At 54.1% G+C, this 20,796-nt stretch overlaps 3 protein-coding genes across 3 annotated transcripts in view; 1 reads left to right on the top strand and 2 right to left on the bottom strand.

Moving 5' to 3' along the window:
• SULT2B1 (sulfotransferase family 2B member 1) overlaps positions 1 to 13,307 on the top strand; it is a 31,960-nt gene extending 18,653 nt beyond the window's left edge. The window contains exons 5-10 of the mRNA XM_036743617.1: positions 4,139 to 4,281; positions 4,666 to 4,874; positions 5,554 to 5,680; positions 6,142 to 6,236; positions 12,361 to 12,541; positions 13,168 to 13,307. Coding sequence (XP_036599512.1) covers positions 4,139 to 4,281; positions 4,666 to 4,874; positions 5,554 to 5,680; positions 6,142 to 6,236; positions 12,361 to 12,541; positions 13,168 to 13,307 — 895 coding nt within the window. The remainder of the gene's footprint in view (positions 1 to 4,138; positions 4,282 to 4,665; positions 4,875 to 5,553; positions 5,681 to 6,141; positions 6,237 to 12,360; positions 12,542 to 13,167) is intronic.
• A 659-nt stretch (positions 13,308 to 13,966) lies between these two features.
• Positions 13,967 to 16,736, bottom strand: FAM83E (family with sequence similarity 83 member E). Its single transcript, XM_036742865.1, has 5 exons — positions 16,266 to 16,736; positions 16,016 to 16,183; positions 15,774 to 15,898; positions 14,534 to 14,975; positions 13,967 to 14,170 (listed from the first exon to the last, which is right to left on the bottom strand). The coding sequence occupies exons 1-5, from the start codon at positions 16,734 to 16,736 to the stop codon at positions 13,967 to 13,969; spliced, it is 1,410 nt and encodes a 469-aa protein (XP_036598760.1).
• A 1,331-nt stretch (positions 16,737 to 18,067) lies between these two features.
• Positions 18,068 to 20,175, bottom strand: RPL18 (ribosomal protein L18). The gene is made up of 7 exons (XM_036742432.1): positions 20,071 to 20,175; positions 19,610 to 19,696; positions 19,271 to 19,378; positions 18,690 to 18,788; positions 18,446 to 18,569; positions 18,279 to 18,348; positions 18,068 to 18,184 (listed from the first exon to the last, which is right to left on the bottom strand). Exons 1-7 carry the CDS (start codon positions 20,071 to 20,073, stop codon positions 18,109 to 18,111), a joined length of 567 nt encoding a protein of 188 aa, XP_036598327.1. The 5' UTR covers positions 20,074 to 20,175; the 3' UTR covers positions 18,068 to 18,108.
• Between the last annotated feature and the right edge of the window lie 621 nt (positions 20,176 to 20,796).

Below are 20,796 nucleotides of genomic sequence, written 5' to 3'. Positions count from 1 at the left end.
TTGATCATCACAAAAACTCTGTGAAGAAGGTGGTTGTATTTTCCCCATTTTACAGATGAGGAAACTGACACCAAGGCACATTAAGTGAATGCCTGGGGTCACATGCAAATGCTTTATTATCATCTAGTCCCTTCTACTTGCTCAAATGTATTTACCTTTTTTGTTTTTCTGGGGAGATGGCCTTTGTTCTAAATCTTTATTTTTGCCTTTTGGAATATTGTTTTTCTTCTCTCTTTTAGTATAGAAGCCACCAAATCTTGTGTGATTCTGAAGACAACTCCATAGTACTTGACCTATTTTTTTTCTTTCTGGATGCTTGTATCATTTTTTTTTTCTTTGACTTGGAAACTCTAGATTTTGGCTATGACATTCTGGGTACTTTTCATTTTAGAGTTTCTTTCAGAAGGTGATCAGTGAATTCTATTTTCACTTTGCTTTCTGTTTCTAATAGATCTGGAAAGTTTTTATTTATGATATCTTAAGATATGACATCCAAACTAATTTTTTTGGTCTTGGCTTTCATGTAGTCCAATGATTCTTAGATTTTTTTTCTCAGTGACCTATTTTTCAAGTCAGTTATTTTGATAGGAAGTATCTTATATTTCCTCTCCTTTTTTTTAAGTCTTTAAGTCTTCTTCTAACATATATTCTAGTTCCATGAAGTCATTCATTTGTGCTTTATTCATCCTAATTTTCACAGAATCTATTTTGTAAGTTAGGTTTTGTACTTTTTGTGTTAAACTGTTCTTCATTCTCTTTCCAAGACTTTCCTCTGGAGTTCTTTCTTTTTAAATTCTTTCCATAGGAGATCTCATTTCATTTATTGGTAGTTCCTGGCTCCATAACATCTCTTACTGTGAGTGTCTTTTGTTCTTGTTTGTTTACTCATTCTTTTATCCTTAATTCCAGAACTGAGAGTTTGTGTTAGGGCTAGGCTCTGTGCTCTTACAGAAGTGATGCCTGAACCTTGATGGGTCCTACTTGGTATTGACTTCTGCATTCCTTAAGGATGTAAGGGGCGGCTTAGCTCCTACAAGCTTCCAGTGTGCCCTGAGCAGTTTGACATTGGGGATTGTTTGATCACTACCTTCCTGGACTGAATTTTGCAGGCTCCTTGATACCACTTTGGGTCTGATTGAAACTTCTCTAGCTTGGCCCAGAGTTGGAGCACCAATAGTCTGCTGCTAGCCACAGGCCAGGCCCTGCCAGCTAGCTAGAAGGGTCTCCAGGTGCCAAAGGACAGAACATAAGTTTGCCTTGGTCTCTGCTAGCTGCCCTGCATGCTCTAGGCCCCAGGGCTGAATGTGCAAACTCCATCAGAGGTCAGAGACAAACAGCAACAGCTTTTGGCTGGTCCTCATTTTCCTGGTCTTTGTTCTGTGAGTAATCTTGGGCTTGGTTGTGCTCATCTGTGAACTTTTCCTCAGTCCACGTTGGACTTGTGACCCAGCTTCTGGGTCAGAGGAGTCAGTTGCACAGCCTTGGGGCCCTTTGTGCCAGATCAGTGATCCTAGCCCAGTCCCCAAGCTGGAAGGAGGATCTACGTGGGCCTTTCTGACTTCCTAACTCCAGGCCTCCAGCTACATCCTTTTGCTGACATGGGCTAGAAAAAAATGACTCATTGAGGGGAGATTTTCCATCCAATCTCTGATTTTCCCTTTGAGGGAAGATTTTTCATCCAATCTCCTTGACTTTCCCATTGAGGGGAGATTTACCATCCAATCTCCTTGAATTTCCCAATCTCAGTTAGGTGATTTTCCTTGAGCTCTGTTGGAGTAGTTGTGAGAGAGAACTAGGCTTTGCTGCTTCTTCCTCCTCTGTAATCTTGGCTGATTTCTATTGAATTCCATCTTAACATCCTTTTGAATCCTGACTGTCATCCACTCTGCTAAATATCCCCTCCAATTTTGTGCCATCTGCCAACATGGTTTGATTTGAGTCTTTGCCCAAACCATCAATAAACCTGTTAAACAACCCAGAGATGGTTTGCATCCCCAGGGCACTCCTCCAGGGCACTCTCACCCTGCAGACCATGAACCATTAATAAATGCTCTTTGAATCTGGTTATCCAACCATTCCTCAGTCTATCTATGACTGACTAGTCCACTTTTCTCCATCTTCTCCACAAGAATAGGTCAGAGACACTTTTCCAAATGTTTTATTAAAATCCAGAACTGTATCCATAGCACTCTCCTCATTTACCGGGTTAGTAATCCTGTCTCAAAAAGGAAATGGGGTTGGTCTCTCATAACCGGTGCTTGATGAAGCAAGGCCGGCTCTTTGGAATCACTGCTTCCCTTTCCAAGGGTCTCTTTACTGAACCATTCTAGAATTTTGCCAGAATTCAAAGGCAAGTTCACTGGCATAGAGTCCTCTTCTCATCCCTCTTTGGAAACATTTGCCCTTCTCCAATGCCATCATTCCTCCCTCAAGCTTTCAACTACAACCATCAAGGTTCAGCAAATACGCCCACCTGGTTTTTTAGGGCCTGTGTGAATGGGGAGTGAAGGGGATGTAATTCCTCAGGGCTCTGACTTGAGTTTCTCAAGGACAGCTAAGGACTCTCTTGGATCTCCTCACTTCTCTTTGGCATCACCTCCCTGGTAAGTCATTTTTTCTGTAATTTCTAGTGTGAAGGTCAGTCTCCTTTGCAAAAATAAAGGATTGAGCAGTCCAGACACTATAAGCAAAGGTCCTTCTTTTCCTTCCAATGGAGCTTTAAAAAAAAGATTTAAAAAAAATTTCTCTCAGTTTCCCTGGTCATCCTCAGCTAATTGTGGTTTTTAGTACTTCTGATGCCACTTTTATAAGACTGAATATAAGCCACACCTTTAGAGTCATCTGCCATTACCTGGTCTCGCTTCCACCATCTGAATTTTTGTTTTTCACATCCAGGTTGACTGGGGAAGCTCATCCACATCCATCTCTTCAGACAGTACCCAACGGGAATTAATTCCCTCTATGTCCTGTGAATGTCATTCTCAAGCTCTTCCCGTCCCTCCTAAGCCTCTCACAATTTAGATCATGGGGTCATACCTGCCTTTCCTCTGAATCCTTGGAAATCTACTTTCCCCAAATCTAGTGTGTGTTTCAGCCTATGCAGAGGCAGCTGGGCACACAGTAGGGAGAGTGCCAGGCCAGGATTCAATAAGACCTGAGTCCAAATCTGGCCTCAGACACTTACTAGTTCTGGGACCCTGGACAAGGCACTTAACTGCTGCTTGCCTCTGTTCCCTCATCTGTAAAATGGGCATCATAACAGCACTTGCCACACCAGGGTTGTTGTGGAGATCAAATGAGATAATAATCATAAAGCATGGTGCCTGGCACATAGTAGGTTCTTCACAAATATTTCTTTCCCCTCCTCTATCACACATACACTCCTATATCACTTCCTCCCGGGGTTCCCATCCTTTCCACCCTGATAGCAAGAATAAGATCCAGAATAGAATCCCACCCCTATCCCCCACCCCCTTGTGCTGGAAGGATGAATTGGCACTAAGGTAAGTCCAAAAGTTCTTAGCTGCTCGGCTAGAGAGAGAGAGAGAGAGAGAGAGAGAGAAACAGAGAGAGAAACAGAGAGAGAGAGGCATAGAGACAGAGACTGAGATGGGAGAGAGAAAGAGACAGGAGACATACAGAGACAGAGACGGCGTGAGGGAGGACAGGGAGAGACAGAGACAGAGAGAGGCTCCACCAGGTGTCTGGCTCCAGGAAGTCTCCCAAACATCCCCTCCATTTCCTTCCTATCTGGGGTGGTCTCCCTGACTAAGTGTTTTGAGCCTCGGTTGTGACCCTGCCTGACCCTGCTGAGGCACCCTGCCCTTGACCCAGGGTTCGAGGCGATCTTGGCTAGGAGGCTTAATTGCACGCTTCAGTTCTTCCACCCCTCCCCCTGCCCCCGCCCTCCCATCCCTCCCCCGTCAGTCTCCTGCTACCTCAAAGCTCCAGAAATCTCAAAACCCCCAGAGCCCCTGGGGACCATCTGACCAGAGCCCTTCATTTCAGAGATGGCTGAGAGAGAAGTGAGTTTTCCAACGTCACCCAGCCAGTGAGGGAGAGAGGCAGCTCCCTGCTACTGCTGCTCATGGGTGGGGGGAGGGACATGGCTGGAGCCAAGGTGAAATTCTCCTTTCAGACCTCAGATAACCGGAGAGTACTTCAAATACAAGGGCATCAACTTCCCCAAGGGCCTCTACAGCCCAGAGGCCATAAGCTATGTCGAGAAGGACTTGAAAGTCAGGGATGATGACACCTTCATTGTCACCTACCCCAAGTCAGGTAAGAGGAAAAACCGAGCCCTCCATAGGAGACCTTTGCCTGCCCGGCCCCCCAGAGTAAGAACACAAGACCCCAGATGTTCCATTCCCACACACTCTTTGCCCTCTGACCTCCCTCTGTGTCCCTTCTAACCTCCCTTTGTGTTCCCTCTGACCTCCCTCTGTGTCCCCTATGACCTCCCTCAGCATCCCCTCTGACCTCCCTCAGTTTTCCTTTTTGACCTCCCCCAGTTTTCTCCTCTGACCTCCTTCAGTGTCCCCTCTGACCTCCCTCAGTGTCCCCCTCTGACCTCCCTCAGCATCCCCCCTACTCCCCTTGGTTTCTCCTCTGATACCCTTTAATTTTTCCTGTCCCTGACCACCCTGCCACCATCTTTCCTTCCAGGTACCACTTGGATGATTGAGATTCTGAGCCTAATGCTAAAGGATGGGGATCCCTCCTGGGCTCGCTCAGTCCCCAACTGGGAGCGGGCCCCCTGGTGTGAAACTGTCCAGAGCAACTTAATCATCTCTCGAATGACCAACCCCCGCCTCCTCACCTCCCACCTCCCCATTCAGTTCTTCTCCCGGGACTTTTTCAACTCCAAAGCCAAGGTAAGCCTGGAAGGGTGAGCCAGACCCAGGGCTCATAACTAGTTATGGGCAGACTGGCCATGAAGCAAAGCCCAGTGGATGGATTCCTGAAGCCCCATGTTCAAATGCTGCTTCTGACACTTACTAGCTGTGGGCCCTTTGACAAGTCATTTCTCTGGCCTCTATGGAGCATTGCATGGGTTGTGAGGGTCTAGGGAAGCCCCTTATATAAGCCCATCAAAAGTTGTTCTGGGCAGCTTGGAAAGGGGTTTGAAACAGCTGGTGGTTAAGTCCAAGGTCAGACTGACTCCCCCATCCCCCAGGGTCCCAGGATCTCCTCTCTGTCTCCCTCAGTCACTGTCTCTGTCCCCTCCCTTCCCAGGCTTCCCTGGGGGGCCTGCTTCTTCTTCACCAGGCTTCTTGGCTAGGGATGCTAATTCATTATCATGATACGACAGCTTTCATTGCTCTGGCCTGTTAAGGTCTCCCAATAACAGCTGGATGTGGGCTGAGGCATCAGGTTGTGCTAAGTGATTTCTCCAAGGCCCCACAGGCAGCAGGTGAAGGTGGGCGGCCTTGACCCCAGAGCTCATGCTGCTGGAAGGTGGGGGTGTGGGAGGGGAGGCCAGGGAGTGAGGGGCCTGCACTCTGGCCAGCACCCTTGATCACTATGTAATCAAGCCCTTACTGGTTCCGGTAGGTAATCTACGTGGGCCGCAATCCCCGAGACATCCTGGTCTCCCTCTACTACTATCACAAGATCGCGGGGCACCTCAAGGACCCGGGGAGCCCAGACCAATTCTTTCAGGATTTTCTCAATGGAGAAGGTGAGGACCAACACAGGGACATGGGCCAGAAGGATGGAGAAGCAGCCTCTAGGCTGAAAAGGCAGAGAGAAAGAGATGGGACCAGTCACAGAGAGACCAAGTCAGATAAAGAAACAGAGAGACCCAGGCAGATAGAGAACCCAGAGACCTGGCGAAACAGAGGCAGAAAAAGATAAAGACAGGAAAACAGAGATAGAAAGGAAGGAGGGAGGGAGAGACAGAGAGACTGAGTGAGAGAGAGAGAGGAGGGTGGGCAGAGGAGAGGTGGAGACAGAGACCAAAACGGGACTAAGAGAACTCTGAGAGAGACCCAGTGAGGAGAGAGGGATGGGCCCAGAGACCCAGCAATCTGACAGACAATGAAGGGGCTGAGGTAGTGGGGCTCGGGTGGGGGGTGGGTTTGGGAGGGTGTTGGGAGCCAGTCCCCTGATGCTCCTGTGTCCTCTCCCCCCCATTCTCAGTACAATTTGGCTCCTGGTTTGATCACATAAAGGGATGGATGCGAATGGAGGGAAAGGACAACTTTTTGTTTATCACTTATGAAGAACTGCAAGAGGTCAGCAAACTGTCTGCCTGGCCCCTGTCCCTCCCCCTCAGGCCTCTCCCTGCCCTGCCTTTCCCTCTTCAGCCTTTCCCCTCCTGCTCTCTTCCCCAGCCCCTGGCTGGAAGGCAGGGACCAGGGATGTGAGACCACAAGTTCCCACTCCCCTACAAATCTATGCGACCATAGACAAGTCCTCTCTTTGGGCCTCAGTTTCCTGTTCTGTCAGATGGGTTTATTAGCCCATGGCTGGCCTGCCTAAGGGAATGGATGTGGGGCTCAGAATGGGTGCTTGACAAACACCTAAGTTGTCGGTGATGATTCAATGCAGCTCAGCTTAATCCCTGCAATATACAAGACCTTGTGCTCTAGGCTGAGGATCCCGAAATGGGACAAGACATAAGCTTTCCCCTCCAAGAGTTGCCTCTCTTACAGACCATAAGACATGTTCACAAGTGCCTGTGATAGAAGGAAGAACCGGGTAAATGTGCAGCTACACGGAGAGAGTCCTGAGGGGCAATCAGTATGGGGAAAGGTCTCAAGATAGAGAGGTGGAAGGAACTAGAATGCAGTGTGCCTCAACCATGTGTGGATTTTACCTTGAGATCAGGGACAGTTTCCTAATAATGAGAGTGCCCCCCTCCAATCCATTCTCTTTTCCTCAGTACTCTCCCTTAGTAATCTCAGTTCCCATAGATTCAATGCTAATTTCAATGCTAATGATTCTCACAGCTACTTATCCAGCCCTGACCTCTTTCTAACCTAGAGTCCCCCATCCCTCACTGCCTATTGGACCTCTCCATTTGTATGTCCCATAGACATCAAAAACTGAGCTCATTCTCTTTCCTGCCCCACCCCTGAACCTTCCCCACCTTCTAGCTTCCCCATTATCAAGGGTGCCACCAGCATCCCCATCCCCCAGGCTGACAAGCTCACAGTCATCCTTGGCTCCTCCTTCTCACTATTACAATAGGCTAACTGACCTTCTTAACCCATTCCAATCTCTACTCCACTCAGACGCCATAGTGTAGGGCTAACTATATCAAACACCTCCTCCCTCGCCTGATTAAACTTCAGTGACTCCCTATGACTTCTAAGATCAAATATAAAGTCATCATATAAAGGCATTGAAAGCTCTTCACAATCAGTCCCCTTCCTACCTTCCCAGGCTGTTTATACTTCATTCCCTTCCAAACACCCTATGAACTGGCTTATTTGCTCTTCCTCACATATCATCTCCCATCACCATGCCTTTGAACCAGCTGTGCCCCATGCTTGGAATGCTCTCCCTCCTTTCCTGATTTCTTTGAAGACTGAGCTCCAAAGCCACTGTGTTCAAGAGGCTTTTCTCAGTCCCCATTCTCCCACCCCCCAGCTACTAATGTTGACTCCACCCACTTATTTACATATTATATTTCCCTTTGGACTGTGAACTTCCAGAGGGCAGGGATTGATTTTTCCTGTTTTTATCTCTCCAGAGATTAGCATAGTGCCTGGCACCTAGTGAGGGCTTGCTGACCAAAGGTAGGAAGGGCTGGGGAGCTTCCCCTCACTGGAGACCTTCGAGGAGAGTTTGGCTTCCCACTGGTCCGGCAGGTTATAGAAGGGATCCTTGTTCAGAGACGAGTTGGACAAGATGCCTCCAAGGTTCCTCCCAGTGCAGAGCTTTGTGATAGTTAAAGCCATTTGAGAAATTACGAGTGGATGAAATCACCGCCACTTGAGGCTTGGGTGGGGAGGGAAGGGAAGGCTCCCTGGAAGAGGTGGCCCCTGGGCTGGCCTTCATCATCATCATAATTGCTAACATTTATGTAGCATTTACTATGTACCAGGCACTGCGTTTGAGAGAAGAAAAATATTTCAGCAGGCTGGGAGGGAGGCGTCCCTTCCAGGCATGGGGACAGTCTTGTTAGAGGGCAAGGTGATGAGAGAGGACAGTTCGAGGACCAGGGGTGGTGTAGCCACCCACCAGAGTAGGGAGAGGAGAGTGGGGCAAGCTTAGTACTACAAAGTCAGGCAATGCCAGGTTGGAGACCTCGTATGCACGCTTCTCACTTTACTTGGGTGGCCCTGCGGAGCTACTGAAGGATGTGACCAGAGCAGATAGTTAGCAAAATCCTGGGGAGTTTGTCGAGCAGAGAGACTGGAGGCAAGAAAGCCTGAATTAGAGAGGAGGGTGTGGGAGCTCATAGGATGAACCAGGTGTGAGATTTATCATGGAGCTGCCATTGGCAAGCCTTGGCAGCTGGATTCGGGGCAGGCTGTTGATGGAGGGGAGGCAGAAGGGCCACACTGATGCAGACGGTTCAACCTGGATGACCGGGAAAGCTGGGAGGAGTGAGGGGCCTATTTAGGTGTGGGCCAGACTTCCTGAAGGCATATGGAAAAGTGGGTCCGTGCAGCAAGAGACAAGATGGCCATTTGACCTGCAGGTAGACAGAGGCAGATGAAGAAAGGCACAGGCTGAATGTGAGGAAACCAGAAGGGACATTCCACAGTACCTCCCTCTCACCATTCCCAAGACAAGTGCTCATTTCTCCCCTCTCTGCTCCTCTTCCCAGGTTCCCTGTCTTAGGGGAAATGGCCAGCCTCCAGGAGGTTCCGAATCTGAGTTCTCTTCTCCCTCCCCTTTCACGTCCCCTCAGAGTCAATCCTGACTTCTCTCACAGCAGTCCCCGGACCCCTTCTCCCCATTTCCATGGCCACCACCATCTCCAGGCCGCATTGCCTTGGGTTGCTATTATCACAATAGATTTAGACCTCATTTCCTTTCTTCCTCTTTCTCCTCTCCAACATTTGATTTCATTTATTTGTCTTAAGGCTCCTTGATGCCTTTCGATGCTTACACCAGTTATCTCCCCAAATGCCTGTTTTGAACTCTTTCAGTTACCAAGTGTAATCTGTAGCCTATGGTTGTGTGATCCAGGTTCATATGAGACTTGGTCCGGTCTCAGAGGCTGGCACCAAATGTCAACATGTCTTTGGCTCATTATGCTACCTCCCAGAGTTTGCACTGAGAACATCTCCAGATGTGGCCTATGTCAATGTTTCTACAAATGTGAGTAGAAGGCATCCCTAGGTTCTGTATAAGCACTCAAGGTTACAGTAAGATGTTGGGTATAGGACAGCCCTATTCCACTCTACAAGATGCCCTAAGCACTTACAGGAGACCAGAAAGCACTCAGAAAGCTCCTAAGGGGTTCATAATAGCCACTCAATGACCAGCATAATTCTCCCTCTCTAGTGGGGCCTACTGGTCCTTAACTCTTCTTATTATAGCCCCACCCTATGAATTGGGTTCCATCTGAAAGGGAAACAGACTTGGAGCTGCAAGGCAGGCAACACCCTAACATTCCAGATGAACCCCTTCTACCTTCACAGGGAAACATGTAGACATCCAGCCTTGTTACTACTCTGTAGGAGGCAGTGTTGGGTAGTGGTTAGAACTGTAGACTTGGAATTAAGAAGACATGAGTTTGAATCCTGCCTCAGACAGTTATTAGCTATGGACCCGGGACAGGGACAGCTGGATGGCTAAGTGGATATAGCGCTGGACCCAAAGCCAGGAAGACCCATGTTCTTGAGTCCAAATCTGGCCTCAGACACTTATTAGCTGTGGGCAAGTCACTTCACCCCGTTTGCCTCAGTTTCCTCATCTGTAAAATGAGCTGGAGAAGGAAATGGCAAACCACTCCAGTATCTTGACCAAGAAAATCCTAAAGGGGGTCACGGAGAGTCAGACACAACCGAATAACAACAAAGCCTATGGACAAGTCACTTACCTTCAGTTTCCTCATCTCTAAGATGAGGGTGTTGACCTCGATGACCTCTGAGGTCCCTTTAAACTTTATATGTCTATGACCCTTGGAGAAGGAAGATATACCTGGAGTTGCTAGTCAAGCTATCCCCCTTTTTGTCGGACCCTGTAGAGGGCCGGGCTCCCACCTGCTCATTTCACTGGAGGAATGCACAGAATTCTCTTCTTTCTCTGAGAAGCCCACTCCCCAGGAAATCGCCCATTTGTCCACAGCAGGCCCTACTCTGAATTTGGGGGTCCCCTCTGAGGCAGCCCACAGAGCCGCTCACCTCCTAGCCAGTCTGCTGGCCACCTTCCCCATGCTTCTGTCCCCCCAAAGTCTGAAGGGGAAAGAGAGGAGTCCGCAGAGACCCTTTGAACAGCCCCAGCAAAGGAGAGGCTCCTTCCCAAATAACGCATCCCACAACAGTGAGAGCCGGTGAGTAACTCCTGAGACTTAATGAGGAGCTGCCCAGGTACCCATGTGTCCACAGAAAAAGGGCCTCCTTCCCTGGGAAAATATCATTCTGATCTTGGAAGCTCCTTCATTCCAGGCCCTGCCCCCCACCACCACACACACACGGAACAGCGAAACAGATCTAACAGATGTGGCACATGCCATATTCGACACCTGCAGTCCCCCACCTCTCTCTTGAGAGCAAGAAAGGGTTTTCGTCTTTTCCTAAAACACGAGCTTTTTCTAAAGTTGGTTTTTCCTGCATTATTGTAGCCACCAGGTACGTCAGCCCCTTGCGTCAACTTTCTTTGCAGTATCGCGTACAAAGGCCCCCGTGTTTGAGGGAATTTTTTATTCTCATTTGATAATAATAGCCAATATTTACATTTTCTGTCAGTTCATTTGTTTCAGTCAGGACCAGCTCTCCATGACCCCGTTTAGGGTTTTCTTGGCAAAGACACTAGAGAGGTTTGCCATTTCCTTCTCCGCCTTGTTTTACAGATGAGGAAACTGAGGCAAACAGGGGGAAGTGACTTGCCCAGGGTCACACAGCTAGGTCTGAGGCCAGATTTGAACTCACAAAGAGGAGTCTTCCTGCGTCCAGGCTCTAGCGGCCCTAATGTTTACATAGCTCTTTGCAAACATTTCTCTTATCCTTGCGACCACTCTAGGAGGTAGGTGCTATTTAACTCTCTTCACTTTACAGATGGGGAAATTAAGGCAGTGATTTGCTCAGGGCCACACCAGTAGCAAATGCCCGAGTGTGGATTGGAACCCAGGCTTTCCGGACTCCAGCTCTAGTGCTTCATCTCTTGCGCCACCTAGTGGCCCCAAGCAACCTTGCCCATATTCTATCTCAAGTAACACAACTGACTTTGGCCATCCCCAGCCAGCTTTGTTTCCAGTTTTTTGCTACCCCAAAGCACGCCACTAAAGTCTCTGGCCTCCTTGTCCATCCCTCCTCCTCCTTGCCATACCCTAGCGCACAAGCCGGACATTCTTTCCTGCCCGGGAGGGTCATACATGCGGAAGAGTTGGAGTGCTAGGTATGAAGGCCCTCCCCATCAGGTTCCACTCTGCCTTTCAAGCCCCATTTCCCCCAACTCCCCTCTCTTTCACAGCTGTGGCCCAGGTCTCCTGCTTCTTCCTCTGCAGGGAATCACTCCCCTGTGTCTCTTGGCTCTCCCTTCCAAGTTCAGACCAGTGCCCCCTCCTCCTTGAAGCCTTCCTAGAGCCAGGAGCCCTTTCTGTGGCCCCACGGCCTTGTCCTCATGTTAGCCATGGAGATCACAGCCCCACAGTAGACAGCGAGCATCTTGTGGGTAGACAGACGCCATTATCTTTGCCCACAGACAGAACCTGGCTAAGAGGGATGCCCAAAGGTCTTTGAAGTATTGGCAATTAGGGATCCTCAAAGAAAGGCCATGCAGAGGGACAGGCTCTACAGGAAGGAGGCAGAGATGGAGACAGAGGCACTGATGACAGAAGCAGAGAATGATGGATATAAGCTCAGCGGGAGAGTCTGGAGGCAGGCTGGAGATGCAGCTTTGGAGGCAGGAAGGGAGCTGTGTGCAGGGAACATGGTCTCTGGAGCTCCCCATGCCTCTGTGCCCGCCTCCTGTGGCTCTGAATCTGTGCTGGATGCTGCTAGACCAGGGCTGCTATCTTTTGAGGGGCTGGCTGGAGGAGCCATGGTGGCCCCACCCAGTAGACTGGAACGGACCCTCGCCTAAGTGCCTTACTTTACATCGGAGGAAACTGAGGCCCCAAGAAAGATGACCCTGGGAGCATGGCCCCCTTGGGCCCTCTGGGGGAGGGGGGCTCTGCCTCGGTGGCGTTTCTTTGTCATGCCTGACCCAGCCCCTGACAGTCCCTCCATTTTGCAGGATCTCCGGGGCTCCGTGAAGCGCCTCTCTGAATTCCTGGGCCATCCTTTGGAGGAGGAGGCCCTGGATTCCGTGGTGCGGAACTCAGCCTTTGGGGCCATGAAAGAGAATACCATGTGTAATTATACGTTGTTGCCCTCCACCCTATTGGATCAACGCAAGGGGGCTTTCCTCCGGAAAGGTCAGGGGGCATGGCCAGATGGGGGGAGGGGGCATGACCAGAGGGGACAGAGGAGGAGGCACAACCAGAGGGGACAGAGGAGGGGGCATGGCTAGAGGGGACTGAGGAGAGGGCACAGAGGAGAGGGGGCATGGCCATAGGAGACCAAGGAGGGGATACAGCCAGAGGGGATGGAGGAGGGGACATGGCCAGAGGGGACTGAGGAGGGGGCACGGCCAGAGGGGACTGAGGAGGGGACATGGCCAGCCCTTGTTGAAGAGGGGTGGGGGACTGAGCACTGGGGAAGGGATTCATAACTTTTCAGAGTTGGAGAAGGTCTCAACATCCAAGGAGGAGACAGGCTTAGAGACAGGAAATATTCAACTGAACATTTACGGATAATTCAGGGGACACTCAGGCCTTCTGGGTGCCGGGTCACAAGGCTACAAAGACAGCCTCTGCCCTCCAAGATTTTATTTCACCATGGGGGAAACTGAGGCTGAGACAGGGCTGGCTCCGGGGGTCTGTCACACAGCCACGGTCTCAGCCCAGCTGTCCTGGGAGGCCCAGCAGGGCATGGCAGGAGGACTGAGGAGGGGCACAGAGGGCCAGCCCTAACTGCCCCCACCCCCTTCATGTTGTCCCAGGGGTATGTGGTGACTGGAAGAACCATTTCACTGCAACCCAGTGTGAAATCTTTGACCGAGTATATGAAGAGAAGATGCAGGGACTGAAGACCACCTTCCCTTGGGACAAAGACCCTACGGACACCAGCCCCGCCCTGTAACCCCTGGAAATAAATACCAGACCAGCGCTGACCCTTCTTCTGAGTTCATTCCTGAGCCAGCTTGGGGGCCTGGGGAGGCACAGGCACAGAATGGAGGGGAGCTAATGGGGGAGGCCAGGCCCAGGGGATGTTGCCAGGGCCAGGGCTGGGGGTGGGGCAGAGCTAGGGCCCAGCATCTAGCTAGGGGAGGAGGCCACCAGGAAGGAGGTACAGCAGTGCCAAAGCGTGGGAAGGCCCCTGAGTCAGAGCTGTGCTCAGGGTGTGCCTGGATCCTTTCCAAAGGGGCGGGGAAGGGCCCTTGGGTAGCAGGCAGGTGATTCAGACAAGGGGCCCTGGACACCAGGGCATGCCTTAGTGCCTGAGGGGGAAGGGGAGTGGGCAGTGGGAAGTGGGAGGGGCAGCTTCCCAGCTGGAGGAGACAGGCTTTCATCTCCTAGTCTTCCTCCTTTCAAGGGGCCCAAGGTTGGCACTCACTGACTCAGGCCTGCTCCCTCTGTCCACTCCTAGCGGGCTCTTTGTCCAGGGTGACCCTCCTTAGAGAAGCCTCGGGCCTTCTGGCTCTCCCCCCAGAGAGCTCCTCGGAAGTACATCAGTTGGACCTTGAACCACGACCGTGCTCACTGCTGGGGGTAGGCTCAGTGGCCAGCCCCCTGGCTGCCCTATTCAGGCTGCCCATGGCCTTGCTGCCCGGGATCCTCCCCGAGCCTCCGATGGGCTGGCAATGGGTAGTGGAACCGCCCGGGGGTCACAGGCCAAGCAGGGTTGGCCCACCGTCGCACCAGGGCTCTAGGGTCCTCACTCGCCCCTCGCTGTCTCATCAGAGTCATGGCGGGCGTGTCTTGGGTGGCCCAGGGAGTCTTTGGCTAGAGTAGGGAAGAGAAGGCTGGAGTGAGGAGTCACACAGAGCTCCTGGGGACCAGGCATTGGGCACAGAGAAAGAGGCTGGGGCTGGGGGTGGAAAGAGGCAGAGGCAGAACAGGAAGCAGGTGGCTGATGGTGCTGGGAAGGTCAATATTTGTCGAAGGAGGGAGTATTGGGTGAAGGCAGCTGGAGATGAGGAGCCCAGCCCTGTCTGCCCAGCCCCCTTTGCTCCTGGTCTCCTCTTCCCCTTCCAAGGCTTCCCTCTGCCTTCCATGCTCTCCCCTGTCTCTACACTGTCCCCTCTGCCAGTCTTGCCTTTAGGCCACCTCCTCCCAGCTCTGTCTCCGTGGTCCTCTCCCACTTACCTCTCTACCCAGTCTCCCATCCCCATCACTGGACTGGGAGAGGCAGCTCAAGTCCCAGAGGGAGCGGCTGGGCCGGGGAGAGGGGCCACTGGTGGGCCGGACCCTCTGGATATTCCTCAAGATATCACTTAGGGCCGGCCCAGTGGGCGAGGGCCTCTTGGAGTCCTCAGAGGTCTGGCAGGTGACCAGGTGGTGTTGGGGTGCATCATCCTGGGGTGGTAGCAAGACAGGGGCAACGGAGCAGCGGCGGGCAATGTGGTGGCGTCCCCGGGCCAGCTGGACTCCCTCCAGGACGCTGAGGAAGGGGCCGGAGGAAGGGGAAGGGGACAGTGGGTGGGAGGTGGCATAGAGTGTCCGGAACTCTCTGTCAAAGGCCTCCAAAATCTCCCCAGTCAGCAGGGTTACCAGGTTTCGGTGTAAGCGGGAGTCGCTCCAAGTAAAACTGGAGGGAAGGATCGCCAAGGAAGTCTGAAAATGTTCATCCCCCAGCCCCCACTGGCCCCACACCCACACACAAACACTCCTCAATGCTTGGGAGGGAGAGGGCATTTGATTCTTTCTGGGCTGGGGGGAAGGAGGGACGTCATCAGCTTGTAACCTCACAAGTAGCCCTGTGACCTGGGGGGGACCAGGAGGAGGTCACCAAATTCCACATTATCGGCCCGTTTAGTAATGGGACAAAGGCCAGCGAGGTGCTGAGAGGAAGGGTGGCTCTGGTCTAGGGGAAAGGGCAGGAGGGACAGCGCTCATACGTGTGGTGGTCAAGGGAGATAAGATGCCCAGTGATTGGAGAGGGGACAGAAAGCTGGAAAAGAGTGTGGGGGCAGGAGAGGTAATGCTCCCCAAAGGCAAAGCCAGTACTGGGGTTCTGTGTTCAGAGGGTGTGAGAACCCCACATAGGGCAAGTGGGCTCCTCTGGGTCCTGATGCTGGCCATGATTCCTGCCCTGGCCCAGCCACTGGCCAGGACTGGGATCCAAGGGAGGCCACCATTGTATGGGCACCCACAAGTACTGTAGGAATCAAGGCTGCCGCAGGCTTTTCCCACTTCATCGTGGAGTCACCCACATGGGCATGACCCACAGCATGATGCATCGGTGCACTTGGTAGGGTCTGTGCCCGGCCTGGTGGCTGGCCTGGGCCCGCGGCTCTGCTGAGGGCTCCTGTAAGCCCAGGGCAAGGTGAGGGAAGGAGGGTGAGGTGGGGCGCCTGGATCAGGGGGGCTGGAGTGGGGCTGATACCTGTAGGAGCCTGTGATGACACTGTTTCCATCCACCAACACAAATTTTTCTCTCATGTCCCCTGTCACATGCTTCTTCCTCCGGCTCTGGAAGCCACAGCCTCTCAGTACGCGGACCTCGAGGTTCTGGACAGGGGAGCAGGGACCCTCAGCCTCACCTGTTCCCATGGGCCCCCAGAGCCAGGGGCCAAGAGAAGGAGGAAGAAGGGGGCGGGGATCAAAGCTGGGGAGGGGAGCTGTTACCTCCATGGCTCGGGGGTTCATCCGCAGCTGCTGGGCCAGGGCCAGGAAGGCAGGGAGGTGGCGGTGGCCCAAGAGGATGTAGACAGGAACCCCGCGGCGGGTAGCAGCCTCATGAAGGTCCATCAGGAGATCGGGGTCCGTGAACAGGTCCATGACCACTGCTATAAGCTGGGGGTGGGGAGGAGGAAGTGGCAGATACCTGATCCCCTGTGGGGAGGGGAGCAGGGGCAGGGTATGGATGGGAACCCACCTTCTGGGCCTCCTGAATAGCCTTCCTCACCAACTCCTTAATGGAGGGGTCCCCTTCCCTAGGGGGCTGGGTATAGAGTCGGGCTCGGGTGATTCCTCTCCATGGCTGAGACTCAGGCCAACCCAGGCCCAGGTCTGGAGGTGGCTCATCTGAGCGGCCTGGAAAGTAGGTCAGGCTCCCCTGCTCGGGGATGTCAGCCCCTCTTTCCTGGTTTGGGGTCCCCTCATCCCCTGCCCCCCAGTCCTCTGCCTGCGCCTCCAGACTGCGGACCTCCTCAGCTGCCAGGAAAGGCGAGAGCTTCTCCTGGAGCAGGCAGGAAGCGAAGGCCCCAGCTCCCTCACTCAAGAGGGTCTCCAGGGCCAGCCTGTGGCCTTCCGAGTAGAGGAGGGATGGGTCTGCCTTGCTGAGTGGGGTCTCAACCGGAGCCCCCTCCCCAGCTTCATCTAGAGCTGCCAATTGGGAGGCTGCCATGTCCTCAACCTTTCCACGACAGGAGCCTTCCCTACCTCCCGCTGACCGCCCAATGGGGCTGTCTCTTCTTATATCTGCATCTCTGCCTAGTCCCAGTGGACTCCCACCAAGCCTTTGGCCTTCTCCCTCTGCCTCTGAACCAGCAATGGGCACTGGTTCTGGGTGGCCAGACAGGCAACTCCCTGTCCTTGGTCCCCCACCGCTGTTAGAGGGCCCCACCAGCTCTTAGGCTGCCCTGGCTCCAGCCTGGCTGTCTGCCCTTCGGCCCCTGCCCCTCTGGCCAATGCAGGCCAGCTCGGCAGTCACCCTTTCCCTCACAGGCAACAATCCTTCATCACAGGGGCCCCCCCCCCCGCCCCGAGACAAGCCTCAGCCCAAGCTACCAGGGGACTCCAAAGGACTGAGTTCCAAAATCCTCGCCCGGAATGGGAGAATGGGGCAAAGTCCTGGAGAGGGAAGCAGAAGGAAGGAGTGAGCCCCAGCCAGCCTGGCTAGCTTCTTCCACTTCTAAGACGCAGAAACAGGAGGCTCCCAGCAAGGGCAGTGCACCACATACCTCATGGGATAGAGAAAAGGGGGGCCCCAAAATTAAAGGGCCTTGCATAAGAACCTACACAGCTCTGAGCCCCCATCTCCAAGTAATGCAGGGCCCATCTTGGTAACAAACGGGCTGGGAACCCCACCCAGCCCCTTTCTGAGGCCCAACCCAGGAGTCCCTTCTTCAGAAAGCCTCCTGTCATACAGATCTCAGCACCCACCGCTAGGTCTGGTTTCTTTCTTCATCCCCCCTGCCCAGAGCCCTGCCTGGGGCCATAAGCAATGGCCTCACTGGCACCTCATTCATTCTAGTACTGGCTGGGCCAGGAGGGAATACAGTAATGGACACCCAGCCCTGGAGCATAAACAGAGAAGGGCCCTGTTGCCTACAGGGAAGGCAGCTCACCTGAGGATCAGCTTCTATCCCAAGGCAGCCAGTTCCTATGCTTCCCATTAAGGCCCAAGCCTCACCCCTCTGCACCCCATAAGGGACCTCTGGGCCCAGTCAGTTAAGACCAGGAAATGGGCATGAGGCAAGGAGGGGCAGAAACGCTGGAGGTTCTGAGGGTGGGGCAGGTGCCTCAGAGGAAGGGGAGGACACCTGGGTTCCCAGAGGCGGGGCCCTGCCCAATGACTGCCCTTCCATGTGCCTGCCTGCAGAGCCAGAGTGGGACCCAAGGCCAGCCCATCCTCAGCCAACTCATCCTGGTGGCCACCTATCAGGAACCCCGGGTGGCTGCAGGGGCTCCCAGGGTCCCCCCACCCTGAATCAGCACAGACACACACAAAAGAAAAATGTTGTCCAAAATCTTTAATATAACAAGGAGAAAAGGAATTAGTTTTTGTAGCCTCGGCTGGCACGGCGGCCCCTGGCACGCTCGAACTTTCGGCCCTTGGATCGGACATATGGTCTGTGAAGAGGAGAAATAGAGTGAAGCCCAAGTCCCAACCCCCAAGTACCCGCCCCCTCTCTCCCACCAGCCTCTTCCTCTTCATGAGACTCACTTGGTGTGGCTGTGGGGAGTGCCTGGTGCCTTCCCAAAATGCCTGTATACCTCTCGGCCCTTTCGGGGACCTGCAAGTGGTAAGAGAGGCGAGGGAGAACATTTAGCAATGCCCCCTCTCTCCCAGGCCAACCCTGCCTCCCCTAAGACAAGGGAAGAAAAACTCACCAGACAGCAGGACAGTGCCCCGGCCCTTGGGTGAGCTCATGGCCAGCTGGTCAAAGGTGAGGATCTTCCCACCAGCTTTGAGGATGCGACTGCGGGCATTGCTGGTAACACGAAGGGCGCAGACCTGCTCCAGGGAGGGAAGAACTTAGGTGAGGTGGGGAAAGAAACATCCTAATCTAAGCCCCGCAAACGGTCCAGGGCATAATTGCCTAGGGGCCCAGAGGACCTCAGCCCAGGTGCCAACCTTCAGCTTGGGAACATCCTGGATCCTGACATCATCTGTCACAGTCCCAACAACCACGGCTGTCTTATTTTCCCGGCCAGGCAGCTTCATTTTCCTGATCTAAGGAAGAAAAGAGGCAGCAAGAGTAAAATCAAGATCCATCTCCACCACCTCTACTCCTGACCATCAGCTCCCAGCTCAGCCCCGGGGAAGATCTTGGGATATTAGGGCTTCTGGAAACCGAAATTATCTCCCTAATTTGGAAAGGGGGAAATTGAGTCTTTCTGAAAGGGAAGCTACTTGCCCAGGGTCTCCAAGGTACACCACCCCAAGTTAACAGGGATTAATTAGGTGGCCCAGTGGACAGAGCGCCAGGTAACTCTGGACAAGTCACTTAGCCTGTCTGCGTCAGTCCCTGCATCTGTAAAACAGGGATAACAGCACCTTCGTCCTCGAATGGCTGAGCATTAGGCGAGGTACCCAGCACATAGTAGATGCTGTGCAAAAGCTAACTGTCTTTATGTTCTAAGCTGTTTCACGTGCTGCAGGAGGTACCTCCTTCCCAAAGAGGGGCTGCCACTTCCCCTGGGCTCCAGGCTCACCATGCGGGACAAGGACAAGGGGGGCCGGTTGGTCCGACTCATGAACAGCCTTTTCAGGACAACCTTGTTGAAAGTGGAGTTGGTTCTTCGGGCCAGGAACCGGTAGAGCTGGACAGTAGGGAGACAGATGAGGCGGCCTGGTCAGGGCCCTGGAATCTGCCGCCGCCCCCCCCATTCCCACCCCAGGGTGACCACGACGCCAAGCGCCCCACCACCACAACCACCCCCACCACGTCGGCCAGCTGGGCAGAACTACAACTCCCACAATGCCCCGGGGCTGGAAGCCCCTCCCCCTTCGGGAGGGCAAGGGCCCTCTGGCCACCGCGGGCCGAGCCTCACCTTCACTAGCAGCCGCAGGTAGATGTCCTGGCTCTTGGGCTCCTTGCGCCGGACTTTGCGGTCCTTGTTGTGACGGATGTCGACTCCCTGCCGCGCGAAGAACCAGAGAGATGGCTAAGCGCTTGTCGCTTGGGGTTGGGGGGACGGGGTGCCGGGAGCGGGGACCGGGACTTAAAGAGCGGCAGGGGCAAGACAAGGCATGGCAGGGCAGGAAACGGGGCCGGGCCCGCGCGTCCCAAGGCGCGGAAGCGTGACAGAGGCCGGAGAGATCTCCAAGCGCCCGGAGCCGCCCGCACCTCCCCATCATCCCCCCAGACCCCCTCAAGTCCTGCCGGGCGCGCCGCCCACCGCCAATGGGGGCCCCAGCGGAGGCCGCGGACGCCCCGGGCTCGAACTAGCTCGACTCCGAGCTACTGCGGCCCCGCGCCGAGCCGATGCCGGCGGATTCCCTTCGCACTTACCATGCTCGCGCCCTACCAGACACCGGCCCAACCAGGAAAGACCGATGGGCCGCGGGGCACACTGGGAAGGCCACCAGCGAGACCAGCGTGCCTGACGTCGCGGCGGGATGGGCGGGCACGTCGAGCACGGCACCGCCTCTCTGGCGCGCACGTCCGCCTCTCTATGGTTCCCCCCTCCCCCCGCGCCACCCTCCCCTCTTGTTGTATAGCGAAGGGAGGGGCCGGTACGTCCCGCAGGGAAAGGCAGCTGCGCAGGGCGAGTGGCGGCGCTCTAGTTCGGCTTCGCCTGCATCTCGGTGGTCCTGGGAGGCCCAGCTGGCTGAGGGGCGGGGGCGGCGCGGGGAGGGAAGGCGCAGCAGCTTCGTGACTGTGGGTGCAGCACAGCCGACCCTCCGCGGCCCAGGGCTCCCGCCCTGTCCTGCCAGCTCCCCAGCATCCGGGGTCCCCAGAGCCCCGGTTCCCCACTGCAGGCCCCGGCCTCACCCCGTGCGGGGTCGGAGTCTGACCCCCGCGGCACCCCTAGTCCTAGCCAAAGTGGTCAGACTGGCCTGTCCAGGCTGAGGGAGGTGGGGCAGGGAGAGAGACAGAGAGCCAACGGGGAGAGCAGAGAAACACAGAGACAGGGAGAGAAACAGAGACAGAGCCAACGGGGAGACCGAAAGACACAGACAGAGAGCCAACAGGGGAACAGAGAGAGAGAGACAGGGCCAAAGAGGGAGCCAAGGA

The sequence above is a fragment of the Trichosurus vulpecula genome, chromosome 2 (assembly GCF_011100635.1).
Source record: "Trichosurus vulpecula isolate mTriVul1 chromosome 2, mTriVul1.pri, whole genome shotgun sequence".
Classification (NCBI taxonomy): domain Eukaryota; kingdom Metazoa; phylum Chordata; class Mammalia; order Diprotodontia; family Phalangeridae; genus Trichosurus; species Trichosurus vulpecula.
This window is presented reverse-complemented; position numbering and strand designations above follow the sequence as displayed.